At 40.5% G+C, this 15,220-nt stretch overlaps 1 protein-coding gene and 1 non-coding gene across 2 annotated transcripts in view; both read left to right on the forward strand.

The window, feature by feature from the left end:
* Ep300 (E1A binding protein p300) overlaps positions 1–15,220 on the forward strand; it is a 70,046-nt gene that overhangs the window by 6,771 nt on the left and 48,055 nt on the right. Inside the window, exon 2 of the mRNA XM_036207735.1 lies at positions 9,641–10,278. Coding sequence (XP_036063628.1) covers positions 9,641–10,278 — 638 coding nt within the window. The remainder of the gene's footprint in view (positions 1–9,640; positions 10,279–15,220) is intronic.
* LOC118597559 lies at positions 1,031–1,137 on the forward strand. Its single transcript, XR_004946857.1, has one exon. It is a non-coding gene; the product is annotated as a U6 spliceosomal RNA (small nuclear RNA).

Genomic DNA, 15,220 nt, shown 5'->3' on the forward strand with positions numbered 1-15,220 from the left:
ATTTTGTTTTGTTTTGTTTTTTTAAGTTAGAAAATGTGTATATTAGAGTTGTTTCTGAATCAGTATTGATCAGATGAGGTATTGCTGACTGTGGTGCAATATAGCAGAATACTTTACCCTGTACCTTAAATTTCTCAATTTCTTGTAAATTTATTGATAGGACCTCAAGATTGTTTGGTTGAGAGTGAGATAAATGACATTTTTGTTAAGCTCTAAGTCCTGAGTGTTATAATATAGGTGCTGATTCCCGGCAGAAGCTTGTGTTTCGTTGTTCAAGAAGAGACTGTATTAGCATGCCCAGTGAATTGATGTTAGGGAGGGTGAAGAGGACTTCTGCCTTTGATGCTTTTTGGCATCTTATTTTCTACCTCCTCTAGTTTATTCATTGAAGAAAATAATTTGAAACTTGAAAATCAGTGCAGAGTGATATTTGTAGTCATATTTAAAGGTTAAAGAAAGGGAAGAGGGGCTGGAGAGATGGCTCAGAGGTTAAGAGCACTGACTGCTCTTCCAGAGGTCCTGAGTTCAATTCCCAGCAACCACATGGTGGTTCACAACCATCTGTAATGAGATCTGGTGCCCTCGTCTGGCCGCAGGCAAACATGCTGTATACATAATAAATAAATCTTTAAAAAAAATAATAAAGGGAAGAAGTGTAGGAAGAATATTGCCTGATACAAGTGGGAATATAAATAATTCTTCCTGGTAAATTTACAGAAACAATTCAGAAATCATTCTGGCAGTTTATAGTACCCAACAATTAGTTCATGGAAAATAGGAAATAATTGTTTTGTGGTTTTCAGATTTTGTTTTTCCTTTTGCGATGGGGTCTTGCTGTGTTGCCTAGGTGGTCTGTAAACTATAGGGTTCAACTGACTTTGCAGTTCAGCCTCTTTAGTAGCTAGGACTACAGGCATGCTGCATTACACCTAGCTTGAAGTTATTTTGAGTGTGAGAAACGTTAGTGAAATTAATGGGTAAGTGAAACAACTTATGCTAAAGAGTAAGACAAATTAAAACATTAAATTTTGTGCTTGCTTTGGCAGCACATATACTAAAATTGGAACAATACAGAAAGATTAGCATGGCCCCTCTGCAAAGGATAACATGAAAATTTGTGAAGTGCTCCATATTTTAAAAATTAATAAATTTTGAGTTGGATGTGTTTATTTGTGCACACCTATAATTCCAGCGCTCTATGGCAAGGAGGATTGAGAGTTTGAGGCCAGCCTGGACTATGGTGTAGTAAGGCCCTGTTTCAAAACGAAATTAAAGAAACAAAACCAAGAAACCAAAATAACAATATTGATTTTTGCAAATGACTGTTTTCATGTGATGGTTAGTAGTTTCCTTCTGAAATTTTGATACAGATTTTTCTGTTGCTCATTTCTTGAAGAGTTTAAAATGGAACTGCCAGGATGGCTGGGTAAAAGTACTTGCTTGTGCAATACTGTAGACTTTAGTTCAATCAGAAGAACCCATGTAAAGGTTAAAAAGGAGAACCAGCTCTACAAAGTTGTTCTCTGACCACCACATGCATGCTGTGATGAACATGAACATACACAATGGGGAGCCTAGAGAATAAATATTGATTAATTAATTAAGCCTCTTAGCAATTTGTATTTTTTTTTAACTTTTAGTTAAATATTTATTTTGTGTGTGTATATTTAGCTTGCATGTGTGTGTGTGTGTGTGTGTGTGTATGTATATATGTATGTGCCTGGTGCCCTCAGATCAGAAGAAGGTGTGGACCCCCTGAGACAGGGGCTAACATGAGGGTGCTAGGAACCAGACCTATGTTCTCTGGAAGAGCAGTAAGTACTCTTAACCATTGAGCCATTTTCCAGCTCCACATAAAATGTGTTTTTAGCTGTAAATTCTTTTTAAAATAAATGCCTCAAAGAACAGTCTGCAATTTTGTTGAGAGAGAAAAATACTACTAAGGCTGGCATGGTCTACATGCTACTTCTAGGCCACCCAAGGCTACTTGTAGTGAGATCCTATCTCAAAAAAAGACAACCTAGTGAATGAAAAAGATGAGTGGCTATCTGACAGTGGTGACTCATGGTTTTAATTCCAGCACTGGAGGCTGAGAAAGGTAGCTCTCTGTGAGTTCGAGGTCAGCTTGGTCTACTGAGCTAGTTCCAGCACAGCCAGAGCTACATAGTGAGACCCTGTCCCTGGAGGGAAAAGGGGGGGGGTTGGTTAAATGGGTACTAGAGTCAGACTTCTAGAATTGAGAATCCCATGCCTATGTTTATTAACTGAACCTTGGGCCAATAACCTGACTTATGGTTCATTTTTCTTATCTGTAGCACCTCCTATTGTAGGGTTGTGGTGAGGAATAAGTGAGAATTCTCTATAAAATGGTTTAAGGAAAGCTGTGTGTGGTAGTATTTATATTTATATAAATCCCAGAATTCTAGGAAGATGATACTTATTATTTCCCCTTAGAGTTTAGCCTAGGCTACAAAGTGATACAGTTTCTGGCTATCCGGAGCTACATAAAATGACCCTGGGATAAAATAAAACTAAACAAGACAGCATTAGTGTGCACATTCTGTTAACTAGTTGCTGCCAACTCCACTGCAGGAAATTAGTGTGGTAGGGTTTTATTTTAATGGTCATACAGATAAAATGGGATAAAGACAAAGGCAAGGACTTTAGAAATAGTGATCAAGTAAGTTTTGTAGCAGAGTTTTGCATCATCCAACCAAAGATTAAGTCTTTCAGCAAAGAATATGGGAGCAGAGAGGCAAACATAAAAGTACTCTTAATGATGATGTACTGTAATCCTAGCATTTGGCAGTTGGAAGCAAGAAACTACAAATTTTTAGGCCAGCCTGGATTAGAGTCATATCTTGTTCTAAGAAAAAATAAAAGTGAAGTAAAAAAAACCCAAAAGCAATGTATGTGCTACCACACAGTGTTTTGTATCTAAGTAATTAAAAATGAATTGGTATTAAGAGTGTGAGAAACTGAAAAGCAGATTGTTCCTTTTGGCAGTGTTCAAGATACGGATGATTTTTTTGGGGGGGGGCAAAAGTTGTGTGATTGAGCACTAATTTTTTCTAGTTTCCATTTGTTTGTCTAGATGAAATTTTTTCTATTTATGTGTGAGTGTTTTATCTGCATGTATGTATGTATGTATATGTGTGTGTGTGTTTATCTGGTACCATAGAGGCCGGAAGAGGGCATTGGATCCTTTGGAACTGGAGTTATAGATGGTTGTGAGGCACCATGTGGGTGCTGGGAATTGAACCCTTGAGGTAGCAAGTGCTCTTTACTGATGAGCTGTCTCTTCAGGGACTGTTTGTGTTGTTGTTCTGAGACAAGAGTATTCATTCTGTACTACAAAGTGGCCTGGAACTCACTGTGATAGCCCAGTAGTTCAGGTTCCTTTCAGATCTCTTCTGATAGCTCTACCTGCCTGGTGTTCTGAGGGTAGAAGAATCACCATGCCTGGCCAAAAGATACATTTTCACAGGTTTGAGCCATCTACACTAGTTTAAGGATTAAAAACTACATTTATATGTAGCCCAGAAACCCTGGTCACAGTGTGGTTATTGTGTATGTGTTTTATGTTCCTGTGTGTGTGTGTGGACCTGTGGTTAATTTGGGACGTCTTCTGTAGTCACTCCCCACCTTAATTTTTGAGGCAGGGTCTCACTGAATCTGAAGCTCATTGATTAAGCTAGACAGTCTCAGCAGCAAGGCTCAGGGCTTCTCTTCTCTGAGCTTCCTCAGGGTTCGGAGTACAGTGTCACTACTTGCTTTTACATGGCTACTGGGGGCCCAAACTCAGGTCTCTTTTTTTTGAGCTGAGGATCGAACCCAGGGCCTTGCAAGCTCTACCACTGAGCTAAATCCCCAGCCCCCAAACTCAGGTCTTTAAGCTTGAGTGGCAAGGACTTTACTGACTGAGCCATCTCCTCACCCCTGTTGATAATGAACTCCGGTATTTTCTCTCTTCTGTTTTAGCTTCCTTGAGTGCTAGAATTACAGGGATGTGCCATCACACCCAGGTATTTAGTTTGGGTTTTTTCAGAGCCTCTTGATTAGTTTTGTGGTCTACTACTAAGCTTGTGAATCACAATTTAAAGAATATTAAGCCGGCGGTGGCGGTGGTGGCGCACACCTTTAATCCCAGCACTCGGGAGGCAGAGCCAGGCGGATCTCTGTGAATTCAAGGCCAGCCTGGTCTATAGAGCAATATCCAGAAAAGGCACAAAGCTACACAGAGAAACCCTGTCTCGAAGAAAAAAAGAAAAAGAAAAACAGAATATTAAAGAGTTAACAAGATGGCAGTAGTCTTTTGGGCTAATATTTTTTGTATGCTCTTATGCTGCGTATAGATCCTTGGTTTATGGAACGCTCTGGTAGTTCAGACAGAGATGATTTCTTTTTGCTTTCCTAGGAATTACAGATTCAGGGGGAAGACATTGATATCCAACAAGCCTGTTGTGACCAGAATTTATTTGGGAAATACAGGGACAGATGGGTGAATATGGAGCCTTTAGCCTAGTTTATAGACACTGGTGAATATCTTTGAGGCATTTGTGTCCTGTCTTGGAATCTGATAATAGATATGGCTAATAAGAGTGTCATTTGGCTAGAACAGGGTGAGTACATGAGGCTTGAAAGTGTGATCATTCTGAGAACCTGACTAGAGGGGTAGAAGTGAGAGGTGAGCAAGGGGTTAATCATTTGGGACTAACAATACTTAGAGAAGTTTAAATTTTACATTTTAGCTATTTAAATGGATGCAAGATATTAAATTGAAGGAAGACTTGAGAAAAAGGCAGTAAGAAGTGACGTTAAAGGACGCTAGCTCTAGTATGGGTGGTCTTTGTCACAGAGGATGGAGACAAGTGGGAAGGTTTGGAAGTTAGTTAGCTGAGACGTAACTTGGTATTGTTTCCAGTGTAAGTGGCCAGATGGAGAATCAGAGCATTCCCAGATTCAGGTTGGGGAAGATGGGTAGGTAATTTTTTTACTAAGAGATTATAGGAAGAGAAAGAAGTGTGTGTGTGTGTGTGTGTGTGTGTGTGTGTGTGTGTGTGTGTGAGAGAGAGAGAGAGAGAGAGAGAGAGAGAGAGAGAGAGAGAGAGAAAATGCATGAATATGCTGGGAGAGTTAAAACTTGGACATTTTAAAGTTTTTTTCTGATTTCATTTGGTTTCTGTTCCTTTATAGGTAGCAGATGCTGAGTATTTACCAAGGATTAGGCATTTGAGATATAAAGGTGAACCAAGGTGGTTTTTTGCTCTGTGAATGTAGGCCCTGGTGAGGTGGTGTACACACACATATACTGTTTCCTTATAAGCAGTGCTCTGATAACTAAAGGTTAGTTGATAGGAATATTTCAGACATGGGTCTTGGATGTTGCTAGAAAAATTCATATAGCTTAATATGTATTTGAACAAAAGTTGCTAGAGCAGAAAGTACTTAGCTTTTCTTAGGCATGGGGAAGGGAATTTCACATAAAGGAAGTACAAATGATGTGGCTGGGACTTACGCTGTGTGCTTGGGGTGTTTTCATGGAAACAGATGGAAGAAGATAGGATATTGGGAAGATGGTAAGACAAATATGCTAAGGAATTTGCCATTTATTTGGTTATTCCAGCAAAAACTGTAGGAGTAGAAGTGAGGTTGGTGAAAGACAATTCTGATGGCAGTATACACAGAATCAGTTGCAGGGGGAGGCCTGATAGCAAACCAGCTGTCCTGGAACCCTCTGCAGACCAGGCTGGCCTCGAGCTCAGAGATCCATCTGTCTGTCTCTGCCTCCTAAGTGCTGAGATTAAAGGCATGTATCACCATTGCCTGGCTGGAGGCTTTAAAAAATTAGAATTTTATTTATCTTTACTGAGTATGCATTTGTGGAGTTGTTTGTTTCCCTTACCTTAAATGGGTTCTAGGATTTGAATTCAGTTGTTCAGGCTTGTGGGGCAAGTACCTTTACCTACTGAGTCATCTATCTTTCTGGCCCCTCTACGAGATTTTAAAAATAAATAACATGACACTTTACCTGTCTATACTCCTGTATGTATTCCTTTTGAACAAATTCTGAAGTTTATTGAAAACCAAGAAGTGTGCAGTGATAAATTAACACAGTTTAGATTTAATGTGAATATGCCATTTGGCTGCATAAAAACAAAACCATTGTTGATTAAAAAACAAAACTATTTTTGTTTATGTGTATGTGAGTGTATCTGTGGGTATATGTGTGCACGCGCGCACATGCGCTTGTAGAATGTGTAAAATCCCCTGGAGCTGGAATTACAAGTAGTTGTGAACTGCCAACTTTAGTCTGGGAACTGAACTCAGGTCTTTAGGCAAAAGCAACAATCGCTTTTAACCACTGAGACCTAGGTCTAGCCTATTCAGCTCATATTTTGTTTTTCATGTGTCTGAGTATTTGCCTGCATGTATGTGTATGTACCATCTATGTGCCTGGTGCTTAGGAAGGCCAGAAGAGGGTAAGCTGTCACATGGGTTCTTTGAACTGAACCGCTGTCTTCTGTAAGAGCAACAAGTGCTTTTATCTTCTGAGCTGTCTCTCCAGTCACCTGAACTCCTATCTGTTTTTTCATTGTTTGTTTGTTTATTTGAGGCAAGGTTTCACTGTGTAGCCCTGGATAGTTTAAACTCCCTATGTAGACCAGGCTAGTCTCAAATTGATTGAGGTCGTCCTGTTTCTTTCTGCCTTCCAAGTGCTGGGATTAAAGGCATGCACCACCTCCACACCTGGCTCTTACTTTCTTTAAAAAAATTTTCCCAAGTTTCACTTACTTTTTGTGTGTGCGTGTATATGGGTGTTTTACCTTCATGTACATCTCTGTACAATGCCTGTGGATGCCAGAAAATGGTGTTAGAGCCTCTGGAATTTTAGTTACATATGATTGTGAACTACCATGTGGGTACTGGAAATTGAATCAGGTTTTCTGAAAAAAAACAAAACAAAATAAAACTGTTGCTTTTAACTGCAGAGCCATCTCTCCAGCCCCTTAAGTTTAGTCATGGTGTTTGTTTTTTGTTTTTTGTTTTTTTTTTTGAGCTGAGGATCGAACCCAGGGCCTTGTGCTTGCTAGGCAAGCGCTCTACCACTGAGCTAAATCCCCAACCCCTCATGTTTTGTTTTTTGAGAGAGGGTCTCTCTGTCCTGGTTGTCTTAGAACTACTATGTAGATCAGGATGATCTTGAACTCAGATTCAGCTGCCTCTGCTTCCCAAGTGCTGGGATTAAAGGCCTGTGCTAAACATGTACACATGAGTGGGAAACCCGAACTGAAATTCTGCAAGAGCAATATGTGCTCTCATTTGCTGAGCCATCTCTCTAACACTCCACTTCAAGCCCAGTTTTGTTTGGCATTGGGGAGGAAACCCACAGCATCCAGTATATTAAACAAGCCATCAATCTACCAACTAAGGTGTATTTCCAGCCTCCCACCCCCACCCCAGAGACAGGGTTTCTTGTGTAGCCCTGGCTGTTCTGGAACTCACTCTGTAGACCAGGGCTGATCTTGAACTCACAGAGATCCACCTGCCTCTGCCTCCCAAGTGCTGGGGGGATTAAAGGCCTGGTTCCATATTATTATTATTGTTGTTGTTGTTGTTGTTATTATTATAACATGTTTCTCCCTCCCTCCCCATGTTTATTTGTATGTGTCATGACACTGAACAACTTGGAGTCCGATGTGGCCTTTTTCCACTGTCTGTATGGGGGAATCAAACTCATTTTATAGGCTTGGCAGGAGCCTTATACTAGCTGAGCCATCTTGGTAGGTAGCTGTATCACAAATTGTTAGAAGGTCTTATTAATAAAAACAAACCAGGAGCCAGGTATTGGGGTGAACACTGACAGTTCAGAGAAGCAGAACAGGTCATAGCTAACCTCACCTCGCCAACTTCTCAGCTGATCCTGTTTCCTCAAACTGGAAGCCTCTGAGTCCTCATCCGGAATGAATCTCAGCTGAACTGCTGCTAAAAGTCTAAAAGCTTAACCAGGCTCTAGTTCCTGTTCCTCGCCTTATATACCTTTCTGCTTCATGCCATCACTCCTGGGATTAAAGGTGTGTGTCACCATGCCTGGCTGTTTCCGTGTGGCTTTGAACTCACAGAGATCCACATGGATCTCTGCCTTCGGAATGCTAGGATTAAAGGTGTGTGTGCCACCATTTTCTGGCCTCTATATCTAGTGGCTGGCTGTTCTGTTCTCTGACCCCAGATAAGTTTATTAGGGTACACAATATATTGGGGAACACAATATCACCACAGGTAGGTAGCCCCTGCTATTTTTTTGTTTTTGTTTTTGTTTTTGCTTTTGCTTTTTCCGAGACAGGGTTTGGGTTTCTCTGTGTAGTTTTGGTGCCTATCCTGGAGTTCACTCTGTAGACCAGGCCAGTTTCAGAGATCCACCTGGCTCTACCTCCTGAGTGTTATGATTAAAGATGTGTACCACCACCTCCTGGGTCCCCTGCTGTTTGTATTACTGTTTATTTTGTGATTTTTGTGTATAATTTGTGACAATGTATAAATTCTAAGTAGTTGAAGGTTATTTTAGTTCCTTCACTTTATGTTCAGTGTGCTGATAATATGTGTCTCTAGATACTCCAGTAGAAAGTAAAAATACATACTGTTAAAATAATCTTTTTTTTTTTTTTAAATTTTTTTTGAGCTGAGGATCAAATCCAGGACCTTGCACTAAATCCCCAGCCCCCTAAAATAATCTTAATACAGTGTTGCCACATGTCTTTACACCTCAGGAGGCAGAGACAGGATTTCTTTGAATTGGAAGCCAGCCTAGTGTACAGAGTGAGTTCCAGAGAAACCTTGTCTCAGAAACAAAACAAAACAACTCAATAATGTAAACAACAAGGAAATAAAGATACTAAGCAATTCTTTGAATGGTGGCTTGAGATAACTTTCATTGAAAATTCATGTTCCAAACTGTCTATGGTTTTTAAAATTAATTTAAAAATTTTTTTTAATTACTTGTGTATCTGTGTTTGGGTTTGTATATTTGAATGTACTCTCTTGGAGGCCAGAAGATTTCAAGTCTCCCAGAGCTGGAGTTATAGATGGTTCTGAGCCACCTGAATTGAGTGTTAGGAACCAAACTTGCATCCTTTGCAACAATAGTACACACCGTCCACTGGGCAGTCTTGCTAACTCCTGCATAGTTTATTACATTGTTGTGGTAGAAAGAGCCTGATAAGAGTCTTTCAAAGAAGAAAGTTTAAAAAAAAAAAAAATCTAGGCTGTAGGGCTAGGAATATGTAGCTCTGTTAGTAGTCTGCTTGCCTAGCACACATGAAGTTCAATCTCTAGCATCTATCAGGTGTGGTGACACACAGCTGTAATCCCAACACTTTTGAGATGGAGGCAGGAGAATTAGAAGGTCAAGATCATCCTCAGCTAATTATTTTAGGCACGGTTCTTAAGTTTTTTAACCTTTATAACCAAAATTAGCTCTTAAAAAATGCATAATTAGTATATGAAAACCTGCAATACAAAAACTAAACATGTAGTTTTCTGTGGAGAGTGTAGATAAGATTAATTCAAGAAGACACTGTCTTATGTGCTTCTGATTTGGGTTGTGTTAAACTTAATTTTTATATTTTCTATTTGTGTTTAGATTTTGGTTCGCTGTTTGATCTGGAACATGACTTACCAGATGAATTAATCAACTCTACGGAATTGGGACTAACCAATGGTGGCGATATTAGTCAGCTTCAGACAAGTCTTGGCATAGTGCAAGACGCAGCCTCTAAACATAAACAGCTGTCAGAATTGCTACGGTCTGGTAGTTCCCCTAACCTCAATATGGGGGTTGGTGGCCCAGGCCAAGTTATGGCCAGCCAGGCCCAACAGAACAGCCCTGGATTAGGTTTGATAAATAGTATGGTCAAAAGCCCAATGGCACAGACAGGCTTGACTTCTCCCAACATGGGGATGGGCAGTAGTGGACCAAATCAGGGTCCTACACAGTCCACAGCAGGTATGCTGAATAGTCCGGTGAATCAGCCTACCATGGGAATGAACACAGGGATGAATGCTGGCATGAATCCTGGAATGTTGGCTGCAGGCAATGGACAAGGGATAATGCCCAATCAAGTCATGAATGGTTCAATTGGAGCAGGACGGGGACGGCCGAATATGCAGTACCCCAATCCCAGCATGGGCAACGCTGGCAACTTACTGACTGAACCACTACAGCAAGGCTCTCCTCAGATGGGAGGACAAACAGGATTGAGAGGCCCCCAGCCTCTTAAGGTGAGTTCTGTTTTTGTTTGTGTACAGAGTACTGATTTGGCTGCTTTAGTGATGCCGGAAGAGCTTGAGATTATTCATTTATTTTTGTGTTTATGTACCAAGGATTTAATCTGTTGGTATAAGTTTTAAGAAGCTCTTTTCCGAAATTTATAGAAAAGAAAAATATTTTGTTTTACACTTGACTGATATCCTGTACCTTCATGATTATTCTAGAATTATTGCCTGTAGTTCCTAATCTTTCTGGCCTAACTATTGTAATATTTTTAATTCATTTTAGACTCCACATTATCCTTGTAGCCTCCTTATAAAAGTGCAATTTTAAGATAGTAGGTATTAACACTGTTTACGTAGAGAATTCATTTGTTCTACTTCTTAGAGGCTCATGTGATTTATTAAGACTAGGTCTTGGCTATTCTTGCAGAGCACCAGAGTTCAGTTCCTAGCACACACATGTTACTCACAGCTGCCTATAACTCTAGTTCCTGGGGATCCAACTCTTTCTGGCCTCTGTGGGTACATGCACATACATCCATTGTGCATAAAGCCTTATCAGGCACATTCATATATCCATAAATAAAAGTATCTTGGGCTGGGCGGTGGTGGCGCACGCTTTTAATCCCAGCACTGGGGAGGCAGAGCCAGGCGGATCTCTGTGAGTTCGAGGCCAGCCTGGTCAACAAAGCGAGTTCCAGGAAAGGTGCAAAGCTACACAAGAAACCCTGTCTCGAAAAAAACCAAAAACAAAAGTATCTTGGAAAAAAAAAAGTAGAACACAAGGTCTTGCTATATACTTTGGTGGCTAGAACTCACAATGTAGTCCAGGCTGATCTTAGTCTTAACAATTGTTCTCCTCCTGCCTCTGCCTCCCATGACCCACATCTATAGTTTAATCAGCTCCCCTTCCTCCATCTTAAATTTTTTCTTCACTCCAGCCCACATTTAGGGGGATGGGAAAGATGAGTGAGGGTAGGTATCTTTCACTTTAAACATTACATAGTTGATGACAATGTGAATTAAAAAAAGAAAAGAAAGAAACCTATGAAAACTTAGCTAGCATTCTAAGTGGTTTAAAAAGTAACCAGATGTTGGGCTTTGTTTGAAATTTTTTGTTTGTTTTGTTTTGAGACACTGTCTTACTATGTATCCTTGGCTGGCCTAGAATTCAGTATGTAGACCTTACTGGTCTTGAATTCAGATCTGCCTGCCTCTGTAATGCTAGGATTAAGAGCATAGGCCACTGTACCCAGCTTTTTTGTATCTTTTTATTATTGTTGCTTGTGACCCATTGAGTTTAATTAGGATTACATACATGGGCATGATGTTACTGGAGCATGGGCAACTATCCTGTGCTTATACCACTGGAGTAAATGAATTCTCCTTCCCTGCAACTGTTAACTACTACTAATGAATTTCTCACCTATCCATGATGAGATGTTAATGGTTTCCCTCTTGAACAGGCTTCCCTCTACTTCATAGTACTTCCCATTCCTTCTTTTTAAAATAATGTGGGTGTGTGCATTGTATGCTACAGCAGGTATATGGAGATACCAACAACTTTGAAATTTTATTCTCTCCTTGCGTGCACACACTCTCTTTTACCCACTGAACCATTTTACAGACTCTTGTGCACATCTTGTTCAAGTAACCACATTTGCTGTGCGTTCATTATTTTCATTATTGTAGCGGTCATATTGTGTCATATTGTGGCTGGCTTTTTTTTTGTTGCTGCTGTTGTTGTTTGTTTTTTCTATTTTGAAATAGGGTTTCTCTGGCTATCTTGGAACTCGCTTGTAGACCAGGCTGTCCTCAATTTCACTGATACCCGCTTCCCTATACCTCCCAAGTGCTAGGATTAAAGGCTTGCACCACCACCTTCAGGCCTGTGGCTGGCATTTTATAGTGGTCCTCCATGTTTCTTGAGCCTGTAGAACCAGGCTGGTCTCAAACTCAGAGATCCTTTTGCCACTGCCTCCTGAGTGCTGGGGTTAAAGGTGTGTGCCATCACTACCTGGTTTAAATTTTAAATAGAGAAATTCACATATAAAGAGTTTTTGTTGGCTTGAGGATAAGAGAGTTTTCTCTGTGTAGTCCTGGCTATCCTAGAACTCACTGTGTAGACCAGGCCTTGAACTCATAGGGATCTGCCTGCCTCTGCCTCTGGAGGTAAAGGTGTGTGCCATCATGGCTGGCTATATATAAAGATTTTTATTAGGGCCAGATGATAATAGGGTTTGCTTAGCATGCACAGAGCCCCACATTCAATTTCCAAGAATTGCATAAAATCAAATGTGGCAGCACAAGCCTGTAATCCCAGCATGTGGGATCTGTAAGTAGGACCCACAAGGTCTTCTCCTGCTTTATAGGAAGTTAAAGACCAACCTTACCTCAAGGAGGAAAAAATGGGGATTAGAGAGCTGGCTTCATTGGTAAAGGGTGTAGACAGACTTTTCTTTATGGGCTGCCAGCTAACAAAATGACACAGAGATCTATTACTAATTATGAAAACTCGGTCTTAGTTTAGGCTTGTTTCTAACTAGCTCTTATATCTTAACCCATATTTTTTAATCTATGATCTTCCACATGCTCATTACTCTATCTCCATTCTGCCCATCCTTGTTATTTCATATCTCACTGGTGACTCTGCCTTCTTCCAAGAGTTCTCTATGTCCAGAAGTCCCACCTATACCTCCTGCCTAGCTGTTTATTAAATCAGTCACAGTGGCACATCTTCACACAGTGGAAAGGAATATTCTACTACAAAAGGGCTTGCTTGCTTGCTTGCTTGCTTTCTTTCTTTCTTTCTCTCTCTCTCTCTCTGTCTCTCTCTCTTTCTTTCTTTTCTTTCCTTCCTTCCTTCCTTCTTTCTTTCTTTCGTTTATTTGTTTTTGTTTTGGAGACAAGGTTTCTCTGTGTAGTCCTGGCGTCCTGGAACTCTGCTTTGTAGATCAGGCTGGCCTCAAACTCAGATCCACCTGCCTCTGCCTCTTTAGTTCTAGGATTAAAGGCTTCTGTAATTGCCTGGCAAGGAAAAAAGATCTTAAACTGAGCATGGTGTCACACACCTTTGGTCCAAGCACTTTTTAGGCAGAGCCACATGGATCAATCTCTGAATTAAAATCCAGCCTGGTCTACCATAGAGAATTCCAGGATAACTAGAACTACATAGATGCTGTCTCAAAAACAAGGGACTAGTGGGTGGGGGAGGTGTGGTGGGATGGATCTTGCCTCATTTAGGATGTAGTTCAGAGTTCATTGTAGAATGTGTGCTTAGGGCTGGAGAGATGGCTCAGAGGTTAAGAGCACTGACTGCTCTTCCAGAGGTCCTGAGTTCAATTCCCAGCAACCACATGGTGGCTCACAACCATCTGTAATGAGATCTGGTGCCCTCTTATGTATACATAATAAATAATAAATCTTTAAAATAAAAAAAAAAAGGATGTGTGCTTAGTATGAACAGGACCAAAGGATTGATCACCAGCACCCCTAAAATACTAGTGAGCTTTATCTATTCAAGTGAATATTTGTTTAGGAATAAATTCAGCTCCCTAAAACAGAAGTGATAGTGTAACTTTTGGAGTTTACTCTTGGCATCCATCTGTGATAACTTTTTGTATGTAATGTTAGAATTTTTGTTGTTTAAGATAGGATCTCAATATCCCAAGCTGGCCTCCAACTCCCTATGTAATACTGATTTTCCTGCAACCATTTCCTGAATGCTGGGATTACAGGCATGTACGTACCCTACATGTGGTTTATTGGGTACAGAGGGGTCAAACCCAGGAATTTATGCATGGCAGGCAAAAACCTATATCAACTGAGCTATATATATCTCTAGCACCAAGACCCTGCTCTTTTAATTTTAGATTAAGAGTTAGAGTAGAGACGATGGCTCAGTAGTTAAGAGCTTGTTCTGATCTTACGTAAGACCTGAACGTGGTTTCCAGCAACTATGATGGATGGGTGGTTCCCATGCACCTGTAAGTATAGCTCCAGGGCATCTGATGCCTCTTGTGCTGGAGGACCCGAATATTTATGGCATACTTATGTGACACCAAGTCCAGCCTTTTGTTTTGTTTTGTTTTGATATGTACCCCAAGTTGGTGTCAAACTCGAGTTACCGAATTCAGACCTCTTGTCTCAGCCTCCTGAATACTGAGATTACAAGCTTGAGCTTGCCTGGTGTAGAGTGCTTTTGTTTGTTGTTTTCATGTGCATATGTGCTTGGTGCCATCAGAAGCCAGACAATTCCCTGGAACTGGAGTTAGGGAAAGTTGTGAGCCATCAAGTAGGTGCTTGGAATACGGACCATTTGTAAGAACAAGTGCTCTTAACTGCTTAAGCCATCTCTTCAGCCCCCTTGTTTTGTTTTGTAATGTATCTGTGTCTACGTGTTACTAAATTCCTACCTTTTTGCAGCAACTTAAGTATTAATAGGTACTTAATATATATTTTTTAGCAAAAGAATAATGATAAATAATAATTTTTTTTTAAAAGTCCCCAAAAGCTTTTGTGGGGTGGGGGTGTCTTTTGCTTGTAACTTCCTGGTTGTTGTGTGGCATAACTTTCTCTGTGCAGACAAAACACACACGTCTACTTAATCAAGGACCAAAGTATAGATACCACCAAAGTCCAATTTGGTGAACCAGTGAGCTTTTTGGGGGGCTGCTTATATAGGAATATGGGTGAAAGGTTGCTTACCTAAGAAGAAATAACTCAAAGACCACTGCATCACTAAAGCTCACCCCAGGATAAGTGACAGTTCATAAAGCTGGGAACCTGGAACACACTGCACAGCCTGTGGGCAGCTCAACAAGTTGGAGAGTGTGTCCTTTCCAATTGACTCAGTTGGTCTAAACCTCTACTAGGCATCTTGGTTGGTTTCTGCTGCTTCCTGATAGCTGGTCTAGCCTCCATGTCTTTTTTTATAGCTTTTCTCCTAAGA

Source organism: Onychomys torridus, chromosome 16 (genome assembly GCF_903995425.1).
Source record: "Onychomys torridus chromosome 16, mOncTor1.1, whole genome shotgun sequence".
Lineage (NCBI taxonomy): Eukaryota > Metazoa > Chordata > Mammalia > Rodentia > Cricetidae > Onychomys > Onychomys torridus.